Source organism: Heloderma suspectum, chromosome 2 (genome assembly GCF_057233095.1).
Source record: "Heloderma suspectum isolate Gila_16-S chromosome 2, 16-S_ref, whole genome shotgun sequence".
NCBI lineage: Eukaryota > Metazoa > Chordata > Lepidosauria > Squamata > Helodermatidae > Heloderma > Heloderma suspectum.
This window is the reverse complement of record NC_139459.1, coordinates 359,764,973-359,788,323: the sequence shown is the minus strand read 5'-3', so window position 1 is coordinate 359,788,323 and position 23,351 is coordinate 359,764,973. Positions and strand designations below refer to the sequence as shown.

General features: G+C 47.3%; 1 protein-coding gene and 1 long non-coding RNA gene across 3 annotated transcripts; one reads left to right on the top strand and one right to left on the bottom strand.

The window, feature by feature from the left end:
- Nucleotides 1–1,524: 1,524 nt before the first annotated feature.
- Nucleotides 1,525–21,656, bottom strand: LOC146355619 (uncharacterized). Of its 2 annotated transcripts, XM_084830659.1 has the most exons (9): nt 21,135–21,581; nt 20,172–20,251; nt 16,928–17,053; nt 16,301–16,383; nt 15,912–16,041; nt 12,617–12,700; nt 7,972–10,278; nt 6,915–6,926; nt 1,525–1,888 (listed from the first exon to the last, which is right to left on the bottom strand). In XM_084830659.1, exons 1-9 carry the CDS (start codon nt 21,506–21,508, stop codon nt 1,815–1,817), a joined length of 3,270 nt encoding a protein of 1,089 aa, XP_084686785.1. In that variant the 5' UTR covers nt 21,509–21,581; the 3' UTR covers nt 1,525–1,814. The 2 variants fall into 2 exon arrangements, with proteins under 2 accessions (XP_084686785.1, XP_084686784.1); XM_084830658.1 differs by lacking the exons at nt 1,525–1,888; nt 20,172–20,251 and having other exon boundaries at nt 6,603–10,278; nt 21,135–21,656.
- LOC146355620 (uncharacterized) lies at nt 4,866–7,472 on the top strand. The gene is made up of 2 exons (XR_014787247.1): nt 4,866–6,649; nt 6,691–7,472. It is a non-coding gene; the product is annotated as an uncharacterized LOC146355620 (long non-coding RNA).
- Nucleotides 21,657–23,351: the final 1,695 nt, after the last annotated feature.

Here is a 23,351-nt window from a genome sequence, read left to right as displayed (position 1 = left end):
GCTGGCAGGGACCTTCCTCGGCCGCATGAGCCAGTGAAGAATACCTCCTCTCGATGACCCTGAATGTAGGAAAAAATGAAAACTATACTCTCATCCAACCAGATTGATCACAAAACCTTTAGACTAGGGAACATTTGACTGGTTTGCCTTCTTGGGAGTGTTCAGATGATTAGTAGGATGGAAGCTCTGAGTAAAAGTATTACCACATCAGTACCAAAAATAATATTATTTGAATCACACCTCTCTGGGCAGGGAGATTTCAGAGGCTCCAGCATTCACAGTTGAGATTGGTTTCCTTCAGAAGGAGATCACAAGAGGCTAATGAGCACTGTACAATATTTGTATTTCTTTACAAAGTGGAGTGTTGTGGAGATTCACAAGTTGAAACACCCCAACATATGCCCCAGATTTCACTGGCTCTCCATGAGATTTCAAAGGAGACCACCTCCTGCATCGGGTCTTTGCAAGGAGCAACGTTGCCCCCTCTTGGAGGGGAAGAAGGTGGCGGAACGAACCCTATCAGAGAACTAGGGAATGGCTCTGTCCTGCCATAAGATGCCAGGAAGTGAAAGCACTTTCCATAAGAAATGAAAGGCGCTTGGCCTCTCTCCTCTCATGCAGCACTCTGCAGGACAGGAAACGCTGACACAGAGGGTCCCCAAAGATGCAGGGAAAGCACCATCCCCCTGGTTCCACTGACTTGACCTAGCAGTGAAGTTCTTTCCAAGCTCCATACATTTATCTGGTTTCTTCCCACTGTGAGTTCTTTGATGTACAGTAACATATGCGTTCTGACTGAAGCTTTCCACAATCCATGCATTTATATGGTTTCTCCCTTGTGTGCGTTCTTTCATGTTTATTAAGTATTCCATTATCACTGATGCTCTTTCCACACTCCATGAATTCAACATAAAAGAACTCCCCTTTGTGGGTTGTTTCATCTCTAGTAAGATTTGAGCGAAAACTGAAGCTGTTTCCACCCTCCATACACTTATATGGCTTCTCCCCTGTGTGAGTTCTTTGATGTAGGTGTGTGCGAAGGGCCACTTACCCGGGTCCGTTTCAGTCTGCGGGGGGGGCAGCGATCCGGTTCCCCCCCTGGAAACCTTGGCGGGGGGGAGGCGATCCGGTCCTCCCCTGTGGAATTCGGCCTGGCTGGCTCTGCTCCGCAGCAAGTCCACAGAGACGCCGGCCAGGCCCACCTGCAGCGGGACTTCTGTCTGCTGCCGGGCTGGGGACGCAAGTGGTGTCCAGCATAGCGGACGCGTTTGCGTCCGTGCTGTTAGCCGCCGTCATAGGCTACGTAAGTATTTTCGTAGCCTATCACGGCAAAGAGGAGGGATGCAAATGGCATCCGCTATGCCATTTGCCCCCCTGCTTTAGCTGTGATAGGCTACATAAATACTTACGTAGCCTATGACGGCGGCTAACAGTGCAGATGCAAATGGCGTTCTACACTACACTGGACGCCATTTGGGTCCACGTCCGCAGTCCGGGGCAGTGGAAGGATGGCAGCGGACAGACCCGGACTGGCCAGCAGGAGCAGGTAGGGTCCGTCCGGGGGGGATTTTGGGGGGTGGCAGGCAGTCCGTTCCACCACGGACTCCAGGGAGCCAAATTCTAAAGAATCTGGCCTCCCTGGAGTACATGGCAGAATTCTTTAACATCCCTACTTTGATGTAGCCTAAGTGTTGAACTAGCACTGAATTTTTTTCCACACTCCATACATTTATGTGGTTTCTCCTTGTATGTGTTCTTCAATGTTGCATAAGTCTTCCAGTACCACAGAAGCTGATTCCGCACTTCATGCCTTTTTATGGTTTCACCCCTGTGTGAGCTCTACTATGTATAATAAGGTGTGGGCTCTGACTGAAGCTCTTTCCACACTCTGCATTTATATGGTTTCTTCCCTGTGTGAGTTCATATTTTTAAATCTATTTTTATTTAATTTTTATAAATGAAATAAACAATACCAACAACATAACCAAAATCTTCAGTTTCCAACGTTACAGTATTCTGAGGGAGAAAAAGGGAGGAAAGCAAAAGAAGGGGAGGGGGAAGGATTATATCTAAACTTCAGTAAAAGCAAACCAAATATCCAAATATAAATCCAATTGCAGATTATACCTATACAGCACTCTTCCAAACACTGCAGGTAATATTAAATCTTCAATCTGCTGCACCATAAACAGTGAGCCTTATCTTTCAGTGACATAACCTCAGTCTTATAGCAAAGGAACAGGAGAAAAAATCCGTTTCCATTGGCCATATATTGTTGTTCAGTCGTTAAGTCGTGTCCAACTCTTCGTGACCCCATGGACCATAGCATGCCAAGCCTTCCTGTCCTCCACTCTCTCCCGGAGTGTGCTCAAGTTCATATTCATTGCATCGATGATGCTATCTAGCCATCTCATCCTCTGTCGTCCCCTTCTCCTTTTGCCTTCAGTCTTTCCCAGCATCAGGGTCTTTTCCAGTGACTTTTCTCTTCGCATTAGGTGGCCAAAATATTTGAACCTCAGCTTCAGTATCTGTCCTTCCAATGAGCAGTCAGGGTTGATTTCCTTTAGGACTGACTGATTGGACCTCCTTGCAGTCCAGGGGACTCGTAAGAGTCTTCTCCAGCACCACAGTTCGAAAGCATCAATTCTTCAGCGCTCAGCCTTTCTTATATTACAGCTCTCACAGCCATATGTTGCTACTGGGAAAACCATAGCTTTGATTATACGAATCTTTGTCGGCAAGGTGATGTCTCTGCTTCTTACTGTGCTGTCTAGGTTTGCCACAGCTTTCCTCCCAAGGAGCAAGCATCTTTTGATTTCTTGGCTACAGTCACCGTCTGCGGTGATCTTGGAGCCCAAGAAAATAAAATCTGTCACTGCTTCCATTTCTTCCCCTTCTATATGCCAGGAAGTGATGGGGCCAGATGCCATGATCTTAGTTTTTTTCATGCTGAGTTTCAAACCAGCTTTTGCACTCTCCACTTTCTCCCTCAACAAGAGGCTCTTGAGATCCTCTTCGCTTTCTGCCATTAGGGTGGTATCGTCTGCGTATCTGAGGTTGTTGATAATTCTCCCGGCAATCTTAATTTCGACCTGTGATTCATCCAACCCGGTGTTTCTCATGATGTACTCTGCATATAAGTTAAATAAGCAGGGTGACAATATACAGCCTTGTCATACTCCTTTCCCAATTTTGAACGAATCGGTTATTCCATGTCCGGTTCTTACTGTTGCTTCTTGACCCTCGTACAGGTTTCTCAGGAGACAGGTAAGGTGGTCTGGTACCCCCATCTCTTTCAGAATTTGCCACAGTTTGTTGTGATCCACACAATCAAAGGCTTTAGTGTAGTCAGTGAAGCAGAAATAGACGTTTTTCTGGAATTCTCTTGCTTTCTCCATGATCCAGTGAATGTTGGCGATTTGATCTCTAGTTCCTCTGCCTCTTCGAAACCCAGCTTGTACTTCCGGTAGTTCTCGGTTCACATACTGCTGAAGCCTAGCTTGTAGGATTTTGAGCGTAACCTTGTTGGCATGTGAAATGAGCGCAATTGTACGGTAGTCTGAACACTCTTTGTCATTGCCCTTCTTTGGAATTGGAAGGTAAACTGACCTTTTCCAGTCTTGTGGCCACTGTTGAGCGTTCCAAATTTGTTGGCATATTGAGTGCAGCACTTTAACAGCATCCTCTTTTATGATCTTAAATAGCTCAGTTGGAATACTGTCATCTCCGCTAGCTTTGTTGTTACTAATGCTTCCTAAGGCCCACTTGACTTCACTCTCGAGGATGTCTGGCTCAAGTTCAGTGACCGCAGTATCATGGCTATCAGAGACATTAAGATCTTTCCTGTATAGTTCTTCTGTGTATTCTTTCCACCGCTTCTTAATCTCATCTGCTTCTGTTAGGTCCCTGGCATTCTTTGTCCTTTATCATGCCTGTCTTTGCACAAACGTTCCCTTGAGATCTCCGATTTTCTTGAAGAGATCTCTAGTCTTTCCCATTCTGTTTTCCTCGCTTTCTTTTGATTGTTCATTTAAGAAGGCCTTCTTGTCTCTCCTTGCTATTCTCTGGAAATCTGTATTCACTTGGGTTTATCTTCCCCTTTCTCCCTTGCTTTTCGCTTCCCTTCTTTCATCAGCTACTTGTAAAGCCTCATCAGACAGCCACTTGGCTTTCTTGCATTTCTTTTTCTTTGGGATGGATTGAGTTGCTGCCTCCTGAACAATGTTACGGATCTCCATCCATAGTTCCTCAGGCACTCTTGTCTATCAGGTCTAATGCCTTAAATCTATTCGTCACCAACACTGTATATTCATAAGGGATATGATTTAGGTCATATCTGAATGGTTTAGTGGTTTTCCCTATGTTCTTCATTCAAGCTGAAATTTTGCAAGCAGCAGCTCATGATCTGAGCCACAGTCAGCTCCAGGTCTTGTTTTTACTGACTGTATAGAGCTTCTCCATCTTTGGCTACAAAGTGCATAATCAATCTGATTTCAATATTGACCATCTGGTGATGTCCATGTGTAGAGTCGTCTCTTGTGCTGTTGGAAAAGAGTGTTTGCTATGATCAGCGTGTTCTCTTGGCAAGACTCTATTAGCCTTTGTCCTGCTTCATTTTGTACACCAAGGCCATGCTTGCCTCTTATCCCAGTGATTTCTTGACTTCCTACTTTAGCATTCCAATCCCCTATGATGAAGAGAACGTCTTTTTTTGGTGTTAGTTCTAGAAGGTGTTGTAGGTCTTATTAATAAACATTAAAGGTTTGACCAGCAAGGAACAGTAATAATCATAATCCCATAATTATGATGATAATAAGAAGAAATTTAAGAAAAAGATAAAAAATAAAACAAAAGCAAACCATTTGTATATTTTAGGTAATATCTAAAACTGTATTTATATGTGTACACACACATACCCACACAAACAAGAATTTTATTACAATATAACATAAAAAAGGAGAAAGAAAACAGAAATATGCAAACATTTACTCTGGCATACTGCCTAGACTTATATGGTTTCTCCCATGTGAATTCTTTGATGATTCCTAAGTATTCCACTATCAGCAAAGCTCTTTCTACACTCATGCATTTATATGGTTTCTCCCCTGTGTGAGTTCTTCGATGTATCCTAAGTGTTGACCTAGCACTGAAGTTCTTTCCACACTATGCATTTATATGGTTTCTCCCCTCTGTGACTCCATTGATGTACAGAAAGGTATGAGTGCGTACCGAATCTTTTTCCACAGTCCATGCATTTATATTTTTTCACTCCTGTATGAATTCTTCGATGTAGTGTAAGACTTGAGCGAACACTGGCGTTGTTACTATTCTCCATACATTTCTCTGATTTCTCTCCTGGGTGGGATGTGTAATGTATATTTAATTTTACATCATGTTTGAATAAAAGATGGTTGCTCTCTATTTTGATCATTATTTATTCTGTAAACATTGCAGCTTTAATTTAATTGCTTCAGACTGTATTTCCTGCCTTTCATTTTCATTGGGGTTCACTACACCCATGTGTGTATATCATCGGTCCACTCAGGAGTAGACACATCTGACACAGTTGAACCTCGGCCACAAAAGCCAATGCTAATGATTTGGGTCATCTTCCTGGACCACAAGATGCATGTCTCTCATAGGCACACTCACTTTTAAAGCTAACCTATGCAAATTGTTTCATACTCCCAATTTTACCACAGTTCACCACTTAAATACATAAAACGTAAGTTAAAGTGTTAATAATCAAAAAGCAATAAAAGAGATCAATGATCAAAAAATCTACTCTAAACAGTGTTACCAACAGCTAATTCCTTCCCATTATTTTATCTTCCTCATCCCAATCCACTGCAATACTCAATTTGGCAGTGAGCAGGCAGGGCCCATTCTTTTTTTAAAATTAATTTTTAATTATGAGTTTCAACAAACCAAACAAACTGAAAGCATGACAACATGCTCTGAAGTCCTCAATTTCGAATTTTACAACATTGTAACAAAAAAGGGGGGAAAAGAAGAGATTACACCTACACTTCAGGAAAAGTGGACCAAATATCCAAATATGGAGTCCATTCACAAATGATGCCTATATACTACTCTTTCAAATGTTGCTAGTGTTGGTAAGTCTCCGATCCATTGCTTTATAGGCGGTAAGCGTTTATCCTTCCAGTATTGCAGTATCAGTCTTTTAGCAGCCCAGAGAGCGGGAAAACTCCATTTATGCTGACCATGTGCTACACTCCCAAAAGCAGGTAAATACTTTAAGAGAACAGGTACATCAGTAAATATTAAAGAGCTTGCCACTACAATGGTTATCCATATGATAACTTCCTCCTCAAAGGAGGCAACAATTGGACACTTCCAAAGCATATGAATAAAAGAAGCATAAACTGCATGACGCCTCCAAACATTACTGAGTTTGACAGACCTTTGTTAAAGAGACATTGTGGCGTCCAACGGACCCGAAACAAAACCTTTTGCTGAATGAGACGTAACTGGAGCATCATAGACGTATCAGTCTATGGACGCCCAAACAGCAGTCCATTGATTAGACAAAACAGGACACTCAACTTGCCTGTTCCAATACTGCGGTAGACCCATGTATTCACTGATGATAAGAATTTATGAACATGGATCATGGGTCGATATAGCTGTATCGCTATACAGCTATATCGACCCAAATATTTCCAATAGCAAAGGGGACCTGGAAGCAGTCAAAGCAGCTAATTCCTTCCCTCATCCTAATCCACCCCAATAATCCTTTGGCAGTGAGTGGGCAGTGCCCCTTCTCTGCTAAAGGGATCAGTGGAAGTGGTGGCCGGTACTTCTGTCCTTGAAGTGGTACTTCAAGGACAGAAACCAAGCTGTTCACATTCTTGGAGCACAATGTTCCCTGCCACAGACCCATGGCTGTGCACCACTGCACACAACTGTGATTCCCGCACACTGCCCTCTGCTGGCAGGGACCTTCCTCGGCCGCATGAGCCAGTGAAGAATACCTCCTCTCGATGACCCTGAATGTAGGAAAAAATGAAAACTATACTCTCATCCAACCAGATTGATCACAAAACCTTTAGACTAGGGAACATTTGACTGGTTTGCCTTCTTGGGAGTGTTCAGATGATTAGTAGGATGGAAGCTCTGAGTAAAAGTATTACCACATCAGTACCAAAAATAATATTATTTGAATCACACCTCTCTGGGCAGGGAGATTTCAGAGGCTCCAGCATTCACAGTTGAGATTGGTTTCCTTCAGAAGGAGATCACAAGAGGCTAATGAGCACTGTACAATATTTGTATTTCTTTACAAAGTGGAGTGTTGTGGAGATTCACAAGTTGAAACACCCCAACATATGCCCCAGATTTCAGTGGTTCTCCATGAGATTTCAAAGGAGACCACCTCCTCCATCGGGTCTTTGCAAGGAGCAATGTTGCCCCCTCTTGAAAAGGTGTAGTCAGAATCAGCACATTCCTTAGGGAGGGGAAGAAGGTGGCAGAACGAACCCTATCAGAGAACTAGGGAACGGCTCTGTCCTGCCATAAAAGGCCAGGAAGTGAAAGCACTTTCCGTAAGAAATGAAAAGCGCTTGGCCTCTCCCCTCTCACACAACACTCTGCAGCAGAGGAAACACTGACACAGAGGGTCCCCAAAGATGCAGGGAAAGCACCATCCCCCTGGTTCCACTGACTTGACCAAGCAGTGCTTTCCAAGCTCCATACATTTATCTGGTTTCTTCCCACTGTGAGTTCTTTGATGTACAGTAACATATGAGTTCTGACGGAGGTTTTCCACAATCCATGCATTTATATGGTTTCTCCCTTGTGTGCATTCTTTTATGTTAAGTATTCCGCTATCACTGATGCTTTTTCCACACTCCATGAATTCAGCGTAAAAGAACTCCCCTTTGTGGGTTCTTTCATCTTGAGTAAGACTTGAGCTAACACTGAAGCTCTTCCCAAGCTACGTACATTTACATGGTTTCTTCCCACTGTGAGTTCTTTGATGTACAGTAAGATGTGAGTTCTGACTGAAGGTCTTTCCACACTCCATGCATTTATATTTCTCACCTGTGTTTACTTTGGTACCTACTGTAAGTGTTCCAGTATCACTGAAGTGCTTTCCACACTCCATGCATTTATATGGTATCTCTGCTATGTGAGTTCTATTATGTATAATAAGGTATGAGCTCTGACTGAAGCACTTTCCACACTCCAAGCATTTATATGGTTTCTCCCCTGTGTGAGTTCTATTATGTATAATCAGGGATGAACGCTGATTGAAGCTCTTTCCACAGTCCATGCATTGATATGGTTTTTCCCCTGTGTGAGTTCTATTATGTCTAATAAGGTGTGAGTGCTGACTGAAGCTCTTTCCACACTTCATGCATTTATATGGTTTCTCCCCTGTGTGTATTCTTTGATGTTTACTAAGCGTTCCACTACCAGCAAAGCTCTTCCCACACTCCATGCACTTATGTGGTTTCTCCCCTTTGTGAGTTCTTTGATGTTTACTAAGTGTTCCACTCTCAGCAAAGCACTCTCCACGCTCCCTGCATTGGTATGGTTCCTCCCCAGTATGTACAACTACTTGTGAGTGCTGACTGGAGCACTTTCCACACTCTGTGCATTTATGTGGTATCTCCCCTGTGTGAGTTCTATTATGTATAATAAGGTATGAGCGCTGACTGAAGCACATTCCACACTCAATGCATTTATATGGTTTCTCCCCTGTGTGAGTTCTATTATGTATAATAAGGGATGAACTCTGATTGAAGCTCTTTCCACACTCCATGCATTGATATGGTTTTTCCCCTGTGTGAGTTCTATTATGTCTAATAAGGTGCGAGTGCTGACTGAAGCCCTTTCCACATTCCATGCATTTGTATGGTTTCTCCCCTGTGTGAGTTCTGTTATGTCTAATAAGGTGTGAGTGCTGACTGAAGCCCTTTCCACACTCCATGCATTTGTATGGTCTCTCCCCTGTGTGAGTTCTTTGATGTACCCTAAGTGTTCCACTACCAGCAAAGCTCTTTCCACACTCCATGCACTTATATGGTTTCTCCCCTGTGTGAGTTCTTTGATGTTTACCAAGTGTTCCACCAACAGCAAAGCTCTTTCCACAGTCCACGTGCTTATATCGTTTCTCCCCTGTGTGGGTTCTTTGATGTGTAGTAAATTTTCTACTAACAGAAAAGCTCTTTCCACATTCCATGCACTTATATGGTTTCCCCCCTGTGTGACTTCTTTGATGAATCCTAAGTGTTGAACTCACAGAGAAGCTCTTTCCACACTCCCTACATTTATATGGTTTCTCCCTTGTATGTATTCTTCGATGTTGCGTAAGTGTTCCAGCATCACAGAAGCTCTTTCCACAGTCCATGCATTTATATGGTTTCTCCCCTGTGTGAGTTCTATTATGTATAATAAGGGATGAGCTCTGATTGAAGCTCTTTCCACAGTCCATGCATTTATATGGTTTCTCCCCTGTGTGAGTTCTATTATGTATAATAAGGGATGAGCTCTGATTGAAGCTCTTTCCACACTCCATGCATTTATATGGTTTCTCCCCTGTGTGAGTTCTATTATGTATGATAAGGGATGAGCTCTGATTGAAGCTCTTTCCACAGTCCATGCATTTATATGGTTTCGCCCCTGTGTGAGTTCTATTATGCACAGCAAGGTTTGAGCTCTCACTAAAGCGCTTTCCACACTCATTGCATTTATATGGTTTCTCCCCTGTGTGGGTTCTTTGATGTGCCCTAAGTGTTGAACTAGCACTGAAGCTTTTTCCACACTCTCTGCATTTATATGGTTTCTCCCCTGTGCGACTCCTTTGATGTACACAAAGGTATGAGTGCATACCGAATCCTTTTCCACAGTCAATGCATTTATATTTTTTCACTCCTGTATGAATTCTTTGATGTAGTGTAAGACTTGAGCGAACACTGACGCTGTTGCTATCCTCCATGCATTTCTGTGATTTCTCTCCTGGGTGGGATGTGTAACGTGTATTTAATTTTACGTCATGTTTGACTATGTTCCCACCGATTGCACTTGTTTCCCTTGTCTTTTCTTTCTGATCTTCAGAGATCACCATATTGTGGACGTCAGCAGCCCAAGAAGCAGAGGATTTCTTTTTCCCTGTCATTGCTTGGCTGGTGTTGTGATTTTTGGGTCCCTTTTGATTCCCAAATAAAATAAAATCTTTCCTCTCTTCATCAACAGTAGTTTTCAATGACATAAGAGGTGGCTCTCGATAATTCTCGATGACCCATGTGTCACCTGTTTGGGGAACAAAACAGAAATACACGCCATCCTGTAGGAATTCAAGACAGAAACTGAGGATCTCACCAGGGATCAAGCCCAATTAGCGGTTTCTCTTAATTCAAAAGATTCTCCCCCTTCCGCTCTGTGTGCCCCTCGCTGAAACATAGGTCACCTTTGCAGTACGCTACTGTCTCCAAAGGTAACATTATTTCCTTTCTGTCCCACTTCCCGTTTGATTGTACAAGGCACTGATTTGGGTGTTGTTTTCTGCTCAGGATCAGCACTGGAATCAATTTTTGCTAGATCATGTAATGAGAAGGGAACTGAAACCGATGTGCTGAAAGGCTAGGTGCATTGATCTGGGGTCCTGAGTCTGTTAGGTCACAGGCAGAGTAGATTATTTGGCTTACCAAGATGAAACAAAGCCCCTTGTGCAAAAAGATGACCGTTTCTTGATAGAAAATACATGCAGAATATACACGCAAAGAAAGTTTACAACTCTCTTCACCTTATGAAGCTGTCAGAGCTGAATGTCTATTTGAGTCTTAGAGCCACAAAAGTTCTCCAAGCTGCAGGTGCAAGTATCGCCCCTGGGAGGGAGACCAAAGAGCCCAGCCTGCGTCTTTGGATTTTACAGACGTCTCCCTCTACGCCCTGGAGCTTGCAGGCTACACCTCTCCCCCTTCTTGGAAGCTCACAGGCCAGCACACACACATTCAGACACAGGAGGGATCCCTTCCCATGCAAAGGAGGTCACTAGCAAATAGGGATGGGGGAGAATTTCTCCCCGAAACTTCGGGGGGCCGAGTGCCAACGTATTCGGCCCCCCAAAGTAGTTTCGGGGAGAAATTCTCCGCACCCCCCCGCCCGCCCCCCGGGATGGGACTTACCTTTCCCGAATGGCCCTCCTGGCGGCGGGTCCCGGCGGTGGTTCGGCAGGTCTTCGTCAGGAGCGGCAGCCGGTCTTTTGACCGGCTCCGCCGCCGCCATTCCAAGAAAAGTAAAAAAAAAAACACGCCCCCGTGATAGGCTACATGACGATTAACGTAGCCTATCACGGCTAGATTTGCAAAGTCAGCCATGATAGGCTACGTAAATCATCACGTAGCCTATCACGGGTGACTTAAAAAAAAAAAAAATAGCACATACGGCTAATGGCGGCCCCCATAGGGAGTCGCCATTCGCATTCCTTATTTGGTCGCTGTAGTCTACGTAAAGATTTACATAGACTACAGCGACCAAATAAGGAACGCGAATGGCGGCTCCCTATGGGGGCCGCCATTTGCGTACGCTCTTTTTTTTTTTTAAGCCACCCGTGATAGGCTACGTGACGATTAACGTAGCCTATCACGGCTGACTTTGCAGATCTAGCCGTGATAGGCTATGTAAATTGTCACGTAGCCTATCCCGGGGGGGGGGGGGGTGGGGGGGTTAAACTTTTTATTTCGCGGCCAGGCAAGGCGAGGCACCTCCTCCCTGGCCTGAATTTCGGCCGGGCGAGGCGGGAAGCCTCCCCCCCGGCCTGAATTTCGGCCGGGCGAGGAGGGAAGCCTCCCCACCCCAGCCTGAACTTCGGGGGGAGCAGCGAAGCACCTCCCCCCAACGCGAAGCAAGCTGCGAGACCAGGTAAGTGACTTTCGTGCACCCCTACTAGCAAAGGCCTTGCAGCTGTAAGCTTTGTTGACATCTGGAGCTGTAGTTGCTCGGAACTAATTAAGGCGTGTGAAGCTGCCGGTTCGGCCAGGCTACACAGGTCTGCAGATGGCTACCCGCTCGCATGCAGGAATGCTGTGAAGTCCACCTTTTTGCTCACTGACAAACTCACTACATTAGGGGAAGGACAGAAAGGCAGACTTGGGAAAGCATGCTGTTCTCTGTCCCCTGTTAATCTAGGTGCCGTCGAAGGAGTAGATAGTAAGTGGAATTCCTCATCTGCTTTCACCCAATTGGTTGTGCATTTTGCCTGCACCCTCTGAATCTGTTATCACTGAGTAAAGGAGAATGCCGAAGGCCACAATCCTGCTTAGATTACAGGTATGAGATGACAAAGGATGAACCGTTTCAGCTTCCACCTCTTATCTGAGCTCCGGTGAAGAAAAGGAGCTCTGACGAGTGAAATAGCAAGTGGACATGAATGGGAAGAGCAAAGGCACAAGGCACTTCCATCAACAGGATTCACTGCCTGATGGATCATTCACTCCAGAGAGGCTGACCGACCAGGCTCTGTATCCGGCTGGGGGACGTGCCTTGCGGCGAAGTAAACTCACTGACTGAAGACAAGGCGAACAAATCCCCAAGGAACCCACTCAATTCCCAGACAAGGAACGGTCCCACCACCAATCTCAACAGGTACCTGCCAATCTCTCCCCCTCCTCAGAGCGCCGCACAAATGGATCTTCTCCTTCATCCAGCCGGGAAATGAGGTCTGGTTTGGGGACTTTTCAAAGAAAGAGAGGGGCTAATGACTGCAATATAGCCACACATTCCAAGTGCTATGTATTTATATATTTGTGGTTTACAATTATTTGTCACTTCTTGACCTAGTTCTCCAGATGATATAGAACAATTAAATAAGGAAAAATGGAAACCCAGATAAAATAATACAAAAAAAGTCAAATCAAATTCAACCTCAGCACAAAAATAACAAATACATAAAAGGCTACAATAACCCCATAAGGGGTCTAGAGCAATCAAGGCAAACGACAGAGTAATCAACATCAACTTTAAAACAGAACTTCGATGCACCATTTTAAAAACGTCAGAAGATTTTAAAAGGCCTGGATGTAGGTGTCCCTGTAGGCCCCAGGTGGGCCTCTCTAGGCAGAGCATTCAACAGTTTCATTGCCACCCTTCTTACTTGAGATGGAGGGGGCACTCGCAGATGGGCCTCAGTGGATGACCTTAGAAGACAGGTAGGTACATAATGGCCCAGTTCAGACAGTCATCAGAGGGTACACAAGCCACAATGGCTTGTTTAAACCGTGGTGCAGGCCAGGCGTGATCGGCGCAATCTAACCCAACAACAGCCCATGTGGTATTTGGAGGTCATTTCCCCTTCAAACAAGTCCTACTGCCTGGGTTCGGATGACACAACAAGCCGTGGCCAGGTGGGCGATTATGCAGCGTTGAGGCAGCTGTCTGGCCAAACCTTTGAGGAGGGGGAGTACTAGAGACCCCAAAAAGGGTATAGCGCCACCTACCTCAGCTAGCAGGCAATGGCTGGGCTCACACAACACGCTACATCACGGTGGTTAGGCACGCTGAGCTGCCCATGATGGGCTAGCATGTTGTGCGGGGAGTGTTTCTCCTGCCCTTGATGGGTTAATTGCCCCAAATAAGCCAGGCGCAGAACCTCTGCTGCAGAGCGTGGGTTCCGTCGGTGGCTTATTTGGGGCAGTTAGCCTGTGACGGGTGGGAAAAACAACACACTTCATGCAGCTCAGCGGGCCTAACCACCATGGCTCAGCGTGTTGTATGAATCTAGCCAATGACTGTTTGAAGTGCATCCTGTGAGCACAGGAGCTGAGTAGGGATTTGAAAAGGCGTCATCCTACTCCTCATCCTGCATTCTGTCCACTAGACGATACAGGTGGTAACAGTGACAAGGAATACTTATTCTGCCCATGTTGACTAAAACTCGGTATATTTTACCACCCAAATGAGCTTTCTACATGCACTGATTCATATGCAATTATCGCATATCCCCACTGGCATGTCAGCCATCTTGGAAAACGGCAGCTACAGAATTTGCACACCAGAATGTGTAGGGATGGGCCCAAACACCTCTGCGGGCGTACCCCAAGGAGACACGGGAACATTCCGAGTCAGATTCTCTGCACAGTTTTTGAGAGCTATAACCAAGTTTACATGGCAAGCAAAAAAACCAAGAGTTAAAATAAAAATTTTACAAGATGCGAAGGTAAGAGGTGGCTTGGGATTACCAGATTTTAAAACCTATTTTTCTGCCTGCTGCTTGATGTGGATGACGGAATGGGTGACAATGAAAAATAGAAGTCTTTTAGAACTAGAACGACATGAATTGAGATATGGCTGACATGGTTATTTGTGGTATGATAAAACAAAAGTGAATGTAGATGTTAATAATCATTATATAAGAAGGGCTATATTAAGAATTTGGAATAAATATAAATTAAGGTTCTATCAAAAAACACCACGTTGGATATCTTCACAAGAAGCGATGCATAGAAGAGAATTTGATAGTATGCATAAATGGATAAGATATAATGATTTACTGGAACAGTCACAAGGGGAATATAAGGGAAAGCTTATTGGAAGAAGGTCATGTCTGTCAGTGGTTTTCATAACTGCAAATTAAAGAAAGGTTTAAAATAGATGACAAACATGGTGGATTTGAACAAACACAATCTGAGTTTGAAACAGCACTGTGTACAAATGATAAAGATGTTATTGCTAAACTGTAGAAATTACTGTTGAGGTATGAGACACAGGATGAACAAGGAAAAGATTGTATGATAAAATGGGCACAAAATGTTGGTCATAATATATCAATGGAAGAGTGGGAAAGTATGTGGGGAAAAGATTTAAAATTTACTTGATGTACAAGTCTTAAAGATAATTTTTGTAAGATGATGTATAGATGGCATATGACACCGTTTAAATTGTCTAAAATGTCTAAGGGTGTTTCTGGAACGTGTTGGAAATGTGACGATCAAGAGGGAACGTTTTATCATTTATGGTGGACTTGTAAAAAAGCTAAAATATTTTGGAAACGAATACAGTCTTTAGCTCAAAGAATATTAAGGACTACTATAGAACTAAAGCCAGAAACTTTTTTTACTGGGACTAACAGATTAACACGTTAAAGAGAAGGGGGGAACCCTCTTTCTCTACATGACAACAGCTGCTATTGTATGCACAAAAGTGGAAGAATGAAACAATACCAACTGTGAGCGAGTGGATCATGAAAATGATGGCGCTGGCAGAGATGGCAAAACTTACTATTATAATTAAAGAAGGGTCAACAACTAAATGTATGTTAGATTGGAAACCTTTTATAGAATTTGTACAAGAAATAGAGAAAAATGATGTTTATGTATGTGGATTTTGAACTTTGCGATGGTTGATTCTATTTTTTCTGTTGTTGTTAAAATTAGGAGAAAGGAGATAATGTCTGTGAACTCACTCTATGATATACAACTAAGATAAGAACTAGAGAATAATAATAAGTATTTGTTGTGTAAGGGGAGCCAATCTTAAGAGATATTTTAGTGTATGTGTACTGTGTTTATGTTGTTGTGTTTTGTTTTTCTTTTTAAAAAATAAAAAACAATTATATCAAAAAAAGATTCTCTGCACATTTTTTTAAGGGTATGGCTGGTCCTGGACTAATGTCTACCTATCCCCATAGTCAGCTGAAGTGTATACCACAGAACTGCCCAGACTTTGCTCAACAGGAAAAGTGGCCTGAGAGCATCTGTGTCAACCAGCCAAAATATCTCCGCCTTCCAGATATGCACCAGGGTTTCAACAGGAGTGCTGGCCATACCGTATGCAAAACCCTCCACAGCCCTCTGCAATCCATTAGCCCCTGGGGAGGACCATCCTAATGGCAACAGCCAAGCAAAGAAAGTCATCACACTGGCGTGAGATAACCAAGGCATCTTTACCCAGAGAGGCCACGTTCCCGTAGTTCTCCAGCATGACTTCCACGTACAGAGCTCTTTGGTCTGGATCCAGGAGATCCCACTCTCTCTTGGTGAAATACACAGCCACCTCCTCGAAGGCCAGCAGCAGCCACTGAAAGAGAAAAAAAACCCTCTCCTCAGAAATAGTCTCCCAATTTAAAAGGGGATGTGGCTGGAATAACTGCGTAGCTTTATGTGTGTGTTTTTATTTCATTTTATTTTTGCAGGATGCACGGGAGAAATATAGTAGAGTTCACAGGCTTCTTAATTGGTCACCAAAAATAACAGGAAGAACTCCCCTGCCACCCCCTCAACAAAGGGAGAGGCACTCTGGTTGTCCCCTGCACCCATCTCCACCATCCCTCTTTTACCTGAGGCTGTTGCACAGCAGCTCTTTGCACTCCGCCACAAGGAAGAGGTGATCTGGATCGGGCCTCTGGTGCCGCTATATGGCCTGTGGAGGAAACAACAGAGGCGTAAACTAGACCAGCTGCTGTTGCCACCCTGCAGTGGAAAGGGAGAAGAAACTGGGTCTAGGAGTGCCTGACAAGCGATGCCATCCCAGGGCCTGTAGAGGAGGGGGCAGCTCATAGGGGGAAGGCCTCCACCCTCGGTACACCTCTGGGGTTCTTGGCTTTGCTTAGGACAAGCGGCCCCAAGCTTGTTGGGAGAGGGAAATGGATCACCTGAATCAAGCGCTTTGAGCCTCACGCCCACGGGTTCCCCAGGGGCCAGTGCCCTTTCCACTGGCCCTGCCCCCTCCCCCTGGCCAGCTGGGGGGCTTCCTGGTCTTGAGAAGAGCTGGCAAGGGAGAAGACTGTGCAGCAACCAGATGGAGTTGGCTCCGCCTCTGGTGAACCTCCTCTGCCTCACCAGCAATCGTGGGCACCAGCATCCTGGACTCCAATAGCCCCTGGGGAGGGGCATCCCAGTGGCAATGGCCAAGCAAAGAAAGTCATCGCATTGCCATGAGATAACCAGGGAAAAGGCGTCCTTACCCAGAGAGGCCATGTTCCCGCAGTTCTGCAGCATGGCTTCCTCGTACAGAGCCCTTTGGCCTGGATCCAGGAGTTCCCTCGCCCCCTTGCTGAAACTCACAGCCAGCTCCACAAGGACCCCAGCTACTGAAAGAGACAGAAACAATCTCTACTCAGAAAAATTCTCCCCCACGTACACCACTGCTCTCAGTCTGGAATGGGACTGTCACCCCTTGGACACCTTTAGGTTTCATGGCTTTCCATATCATAGGTTGCCCTTAAGCTTTTGTGGAATGGGGAATGGCAAATAGCTGAGAGCTTTGGCTGTTGGGCAGTATAAAAAGGAAATACAGTCAGGGCCAGAAATATTGGAACAAGGATAACTGTTTTGGCAGTTGGCCTCTGTGCACCACCACATTGAAGTGGAAAGGAAACACACCCAGATGGGAGCAAAGTCAGGGCTTCCAGCTGTAATTCAAGGGGTTTGACAAAAGTGGGGCACTAACCATTCAGGAAGGACAGCCAGTGGCATACACACGCCCCCATCGTTGGTGGCTCGTAAGTAATGGAACGAATGGCTGACAAGCAGCTGCATGGCCAGGTGTGGCCTGTTTCCTGGGTGCCCCATGACCAATCAAGCAGATAAACGGCCTGGAGGTGGTTCTGAGTGTTACATTTGCATTTGGTAGCTGTTCACTGGAATTCGCAACAGGAGGTCCAAAGAGGTGTCCATGTGAGTGAAGGAGGCCATCATTAGGCTGAGGAAACAAAATAAACCCATCAGAGAGATAGCAAAAACAGTGGGAGTGGCCAACACAAGTTTGGAACAACCTGAAAAAGAAGGAATTAACTGGCAAGCTCAGCAACAGCAAAAGGCCTGGAAGACCATGGAAGACTACTAAAGGGGCTGACCGCAGAATTCTGCTCATGGTGAAGAGGAAACCTTTCACAACATCTAGCCAGGTCAAGAATGCTCTTGAGGAAGTAGGCATGTCATTGTCAACATCTACAGTTAAGAGACGGCTTTATGAATCTAAATACAGAGGCTTCACAGCAAGGTGCAATCCATTGGTAACGTTCAAGAACCGAAAGGCCAGATTAGCCTTTGCCAGCAAACACCTAAAAAAGCCTGTCCAGTTCTGGAATAAGATTCTTTGGACTGATGAAACCAAGATTAACTTGTACGAGAATGAAGGGAAGAGAAAAGTATGGAGAAGGAACAGCTCATAACCCAAAGCATACCACATCGTCTGTCAAATATGGTGGAGACAGTGTTATGTCATGGGCATGTATGGCTGCCAACGGAACTGGGTCACTGGTGTTTATTGATGACCTGACTGCTGATAAAAGCAGCAGGATGAATTCTGAAGTGTATAGGGCTATACTTTCTGCTCAGATTCAGCTGAATGCTGCCGAACTGATAGGACGCCTCTTCATATTGCAAACGGATAATGACCCAACACATACAGCAAAAGCTACCCAAGTTTATCAAGGCAAACAAGTGGGATGTTCTACAATGACCAAGTCGGTCACCTGATCTCAACCCAATCTGTTGTTCAGTCGTTCAGTCATGTCCGACTCTTCGTGACCCCATGGACCATAGCACGCCAGGCCTTCCTGTCCTCCACTCTCTCCCGAAGTGTGCTCAAGTTCATATTCATTGCATCGGTGATGCTATCTAGCCATCTCATCCTCTGTCGTCCCCTTCTCCTTTTGCCTTCAGTCTTTCCCAGCATCAGGGTCTTTTCCAGAGAGTATTCTCTTCACATTAGGTGGCCAAAATATTTGAGCTTCAGCTTCAGTATCTGTCCTTTCAATGAGCACTCAGAGTTGATTTCCTTTAGGATGGACTGATTTGACCTCCTTGCAGTCCAGGGGACTCGTAAGAGTCTTCTCCAGCACCACAGTTCGAAAGCATCAATTCTTCGGTGCTCATTCTTCCTTATAGTCCAGCTCTCACAGCCATATGTTACTATTGGGAAAACCATAGCTTTGATTAGCCGGACCTTTGTTGGCAAGGTGATGCCTCTGCTTACTATGCTGTCTAGGATTGCCATAGCTTTCCTCCCAAGGAGCGTCTTTTAATTTCATGGCTACAGTCACCGTCTGCGGTGATCTTGGAGCCCAAGAAAGTAAAATCTGTCACTGCTTCCATTTCTTCCCCTTCTAGATGCCAGGAAGTGATGGGGCCACATGCCATGATCTGAGTTTTTTTAATGTTGAGTTTCAAACCAGCTTTTGCACTTTCCACTTTCACCCTCAACAAGAGGCTCTTGAGATCCTCTTCGTTTTCTGCCATTAGGGTGGTATCGTCTGCATATCGGAGGTTGTTGATAATTCTCCCAGCAATCTTAATTCCGACCTGTGATTCATCCAACCCGGTGTTTCTCATGATGTACTGTGCATATAAGTTAAATAAGCAGGGTGACAATATGCAGCCTTGTCGTACTCCTTTCCCAATAGAGCATGCCTTTCACTTACTGAAGACAAGACTGAAGACAGAAAGACCCACAAACAAGCAGCAGCCGAAGGCAGCTGCAGTAAAGGCCTGGCAAAGCATCTCGAGGGAGGGAACTCAGCATTTTGTCATGTCCATGGGTTCCAGACTTCAGGCAGTCATTGACTGCAAAGGATTTTCATCCAGGTATTACAGGCGATCCTTAAGTTTGAAATTATGTTGGTTTGTTCCATTACTTATGAGCCACCAAGGATGGGTGTGTGTATGCCACTGGCTGTGCTTCCTGAATGGTTAGTGTCCCACTTTTGCCAAACCCCTTGAATTACAGCTGAAAGTCCTGACTTTGCTCCCATCTGGGTGTGTTTCCTTTCCACTTCAATGTGGTGGTGTACAGAGGCCAACTGCCAAAACAGTTATCCTTGTTCCAATATTTCTGGCCCTGACTGTACATCACTAAAAGAAACAAATGGACCACATAAATTAAATAAGTGGTATTTCACTGGCCCATCTTATTTCCCTTGAAACTCTTATTTCCTTCGAGGGCCTCAATCTGGAAAGGGCCCGATGTTTGGCCTCTAAATATCTTCTCAACATCCTCCCCCGATTTCTTCAAAACTGTTCCCCATGGCTGCGGAGGTTTCCCTCCCCTTCCCCATCAGATGAGATGGGCCCTTGGTCCCATCTCATCTCCACTCCTGCTTCCAAGAAGCTCTTCCTGCCCAGCACAGGCTTTCCCCTTCCATGGTGCATATCATCAACTACCTAACCACGCGCCTTCATCAGCTATCAGGTGAGCCACCTTCTAACCTTTTAATGCATTTGCTATCAGAAAGGATAACATGCGGTTGTCCCACAGTCGCAGTTCGGTGCTCTCAGGTTGGGCATTTCTAATACGGAGGTAACACATTCCCACAGGCATGCATAGATATATGTACGGGGGCTGCCTGGGATTCCGGCGCGTGCGTGGACCGGACGGCCAGAGCAGGGCCCCTGTAACGCTGATGGGCCCTCACTGCGCAGCAAGACAGGCCGCCTCGAAGTGTTCCGGATTAAACGGGGGACAACATCCCGCCGCTGGGGACCCGCCGCACTTCAGCTAAGCCCGGAGCGAACGGGGGCCCGGGGCGCGCGGCGCCGGCCTCCCACGGCGAGCCCAGGCTCCGCTGCGCCGCTAGAGAAGCTCCGTGCGGCACAGCGGCGGCGAGCCCAGCTCCCGCGTCCAGCCGGAGCGGGCCACGGCCCCCGCCCCACGAGGGCAGCACCCCCGGCCCAGGGGAGGCTGGTGGCGCCGATGGCGGAGCGGCCGGAGCCCTTCTGGCTGCGGCCGGAGTCAAGGCGCCGCCCGGGCCGAGCCCACTCTGGGGACGGCTCCGCACCTCGGGGAGCTGCGCGGGGGTGCGGCTGGAGCCCGCATGGCGCGGCGGCCCCGCCAGCGGCCCTCAGCAGGCCGGAGGCAGCGGCGCTCCAGGAGGGCGGCGGGAACGGCCTCCTCGCACAGCGGCCCGCCTTCCGCGGGAGGGGGCGCCCCCGCCGCAGCCGCAGCGCCTTCGCGGCAGCCCCGCCCCGCCCGGCTCGCCTCCGCTCCGCTCCGGGAACCTCTCGCCCGCCGCCCGCCGCGCGAAGGCCGGCCGCGCGCTCGCGAGGCCCAGCCCGGCCCGGCCCGGCCCGCTCCTGCAGCGCCCTGCCGCCCGCGGAGCCGCCCGCTCCTCTGCCCTCCGCCCGCCTGCCCTCCCCTGCCGGGGCCTCTGGGCCCCGGCCTGCCTGCCCCACCTGCGGCGCGCGTCCCGGCCGGGCTTCCCTGGGCGCCGCCCGGGCGCGAGGGCCGCGCCGCGCCGCCCGCCTCCCCCGAGGGCGCAGGCGACGCCTCGGCAGCGCAAGGCCGGAGAGGCCTTCGGGGGGGAGGCCGCGCCTGAGGCCCGCGAGGAAGCGGCGTCGGGCAGCCCGGCCGCCCCGAGGGGGCGGGGGACGGGCTCCGGCTCCGCGCGCGTCGTGCTGGCGCGGGGAGAAGCCTGTGCAGGGGCGGCGGAGCCGAGCATTTTGCAGGCCCCTTCCCGCTTCCTTTGCACCCGTTCCCGCAGCGCGGAGAAGGCCTTTGGAGGCCAATGTGCCCGGGCTGGCCTCCCTCGGCACTGTCCCACCTGCATGTGTACTCAATATGACGCCACCGTGGCCCCCGTTTCCAGCTGGTTTCGCAACAGCCGCATCCCATACGAGGCCCTGCGTGGCAGACACCACTTAGGATGAAATCCAGGGTCCCCTCCCCTCTGGTTGGTTGCGCTTTATTTGGGTCACGGTTTCTTCTGGAAACGCTGCAGCTTTAATTGAAGTGCTGCAGGCTGTATTTTCTGCCTTTCATTTTCACTGGCGTTCGCTACATCCATGTGTGTGCATGGTCCACTCAGGATTACGCACCTCTCGTGCAGCTGAACCTCGGCCACAAAAGCCAATGCTAATGATTTGGGGCATCTTTCTGGGACCCCAGACACAAGTCTCTCGTACGCATGCTCGCTTTTAAGCCTAACCTATGCAAATTGTTTCATGCTCTCAATTTTATCACAGCTCACCACTTCAATACATAAAAAGTAAGTTAGTATTAATATTCAAAAAGCAATAAAAGATATCCATTATCAAAAAATCTACTCTCAACAACGTTGCCAATGTGGAAAAGAACTAAGGCAAAGCCATGTTGTCTTGGCTTCGTGCCTACGCGGCAGATTCCTCAAAAACCAGGTGAGTTCACCTTCGGGTCTTCTTGGACTAGGTGAGTTCACCTTGAGATCTTCTTGGATGTAGGGGTGTATGAAACCCCGCTTACCTGGCTCCGCTGGGTTCCGCAGGTGGGGGTTGGTGATCCGTTCCTCCCCCCAGAATCCTCAACAGGGGTGTGTGATCCGTTCCTCCCCGCTGGAATCCTGCCCGGCCAGCTCCGCTCCGCAGCCAGGCTGCGGACCCGCCAGCCAGGCCAACCCGCAGCGGGGCCTCCAGGCACTGCTGGGCTGGTGTGGACGCAAATGGCGTCCTGCGTAGGGGACGCCATTTGTGTCCCTACGCAAGCCCATGATAGGCTATGTAAATATTTACATAGCCTATCACGGCTAAAGCGGGAACACAAATGGCGTACGGGATGCCATTTGCGTCCCTGCTTTAGCCGTGATAGGCTACGTAAATATATACGTAGCCTATCACGGGCCGGCGTAGGGACGCAAATGGTGGCTGCTACGACAGCCGCCATTTGCGGCCATGGTGGCCCAGCGGCGGCCAGAGCCACAGCCAGGTAGGCTCCGTTTCACGGGGCTTTCGTGAGGTGGGGGGGTGGGGGGCTCCGTTCTGCCACAGATTCCAGGGGGCAGAATTCACTGGAATTCTGCCCCCCTGGGATCCGTGGCGGAATTCTCCAACATCCCTACTTGGACAGGCGGGATGGGTGTGCTTCAAAACCATGGCCAACTCCAAGTAGGGTAAGATTCACTAGTAAAAAAAGGTGAGACCCCCTGGTTGGTTTCCTTCGTTTAAGGTGATGTCCATTAAGTATTGAAAGGTATATATACAGGACAGCCTTAACAGGATGAAGAAGACAAAATGGGTGGGGGTTGAAGTGTCCCAACAGGGTCATCTCTAGGTGTTATGCTTAAGCAATGGAATATTCTGCCAAGCATGGCTGGTTTGAGTAAAAAGCGCTTGGCTCTGTTGTGCACAGAAAAATGGCCAGTTTTTAGTCACTCGTGGCCACCTGAAGGATCCTTCAGTCAAAACATCTTAAGAGATCTCCGCCTTGTTCTAGAGGACGGGGTGCCCAAAAACATGGATTACTGGTTTCTCTGGGCTGACGCGACTGAGAAAAGGCAGGCAGGAAGTAAAGCGGTGTCCTTCACGAGCGGATCATCCATGCCACCTCCGTCTCCTTGTCCACTGCCCCCCTACCCAGAGAACCAAGATCTGGCGTCATCCCAAGGGATATATCCAGCTATAAACCAAATTCAAAGTGTC

Excerpts from the sequence above, each read along its gene's own strand:
- LOC146355619 (XM_084830659.1), bottom strand. The coding sequence starts at position 21,508 with ATGCAGGTGGGACAGTGCCGAGGGAGGCCAGCCCGGGCACATTGGCCT. Across the intron at positions 20,252-21,134 it reads GGCCGGGACGCGCGCCGCAG|AAATGCCCAACCTGAGAGCA; the intron begins GTGGGGCAGGCA and ends CCTCCGTATTAG. Across the intron at positions 16,384-16,927 it reads CGGGAACATGGCCTCTCTGG|GCCATATAGCGGCACCAGAG; the intron begins GTAAGGACGCCT and ends TTTCCTCCACAG.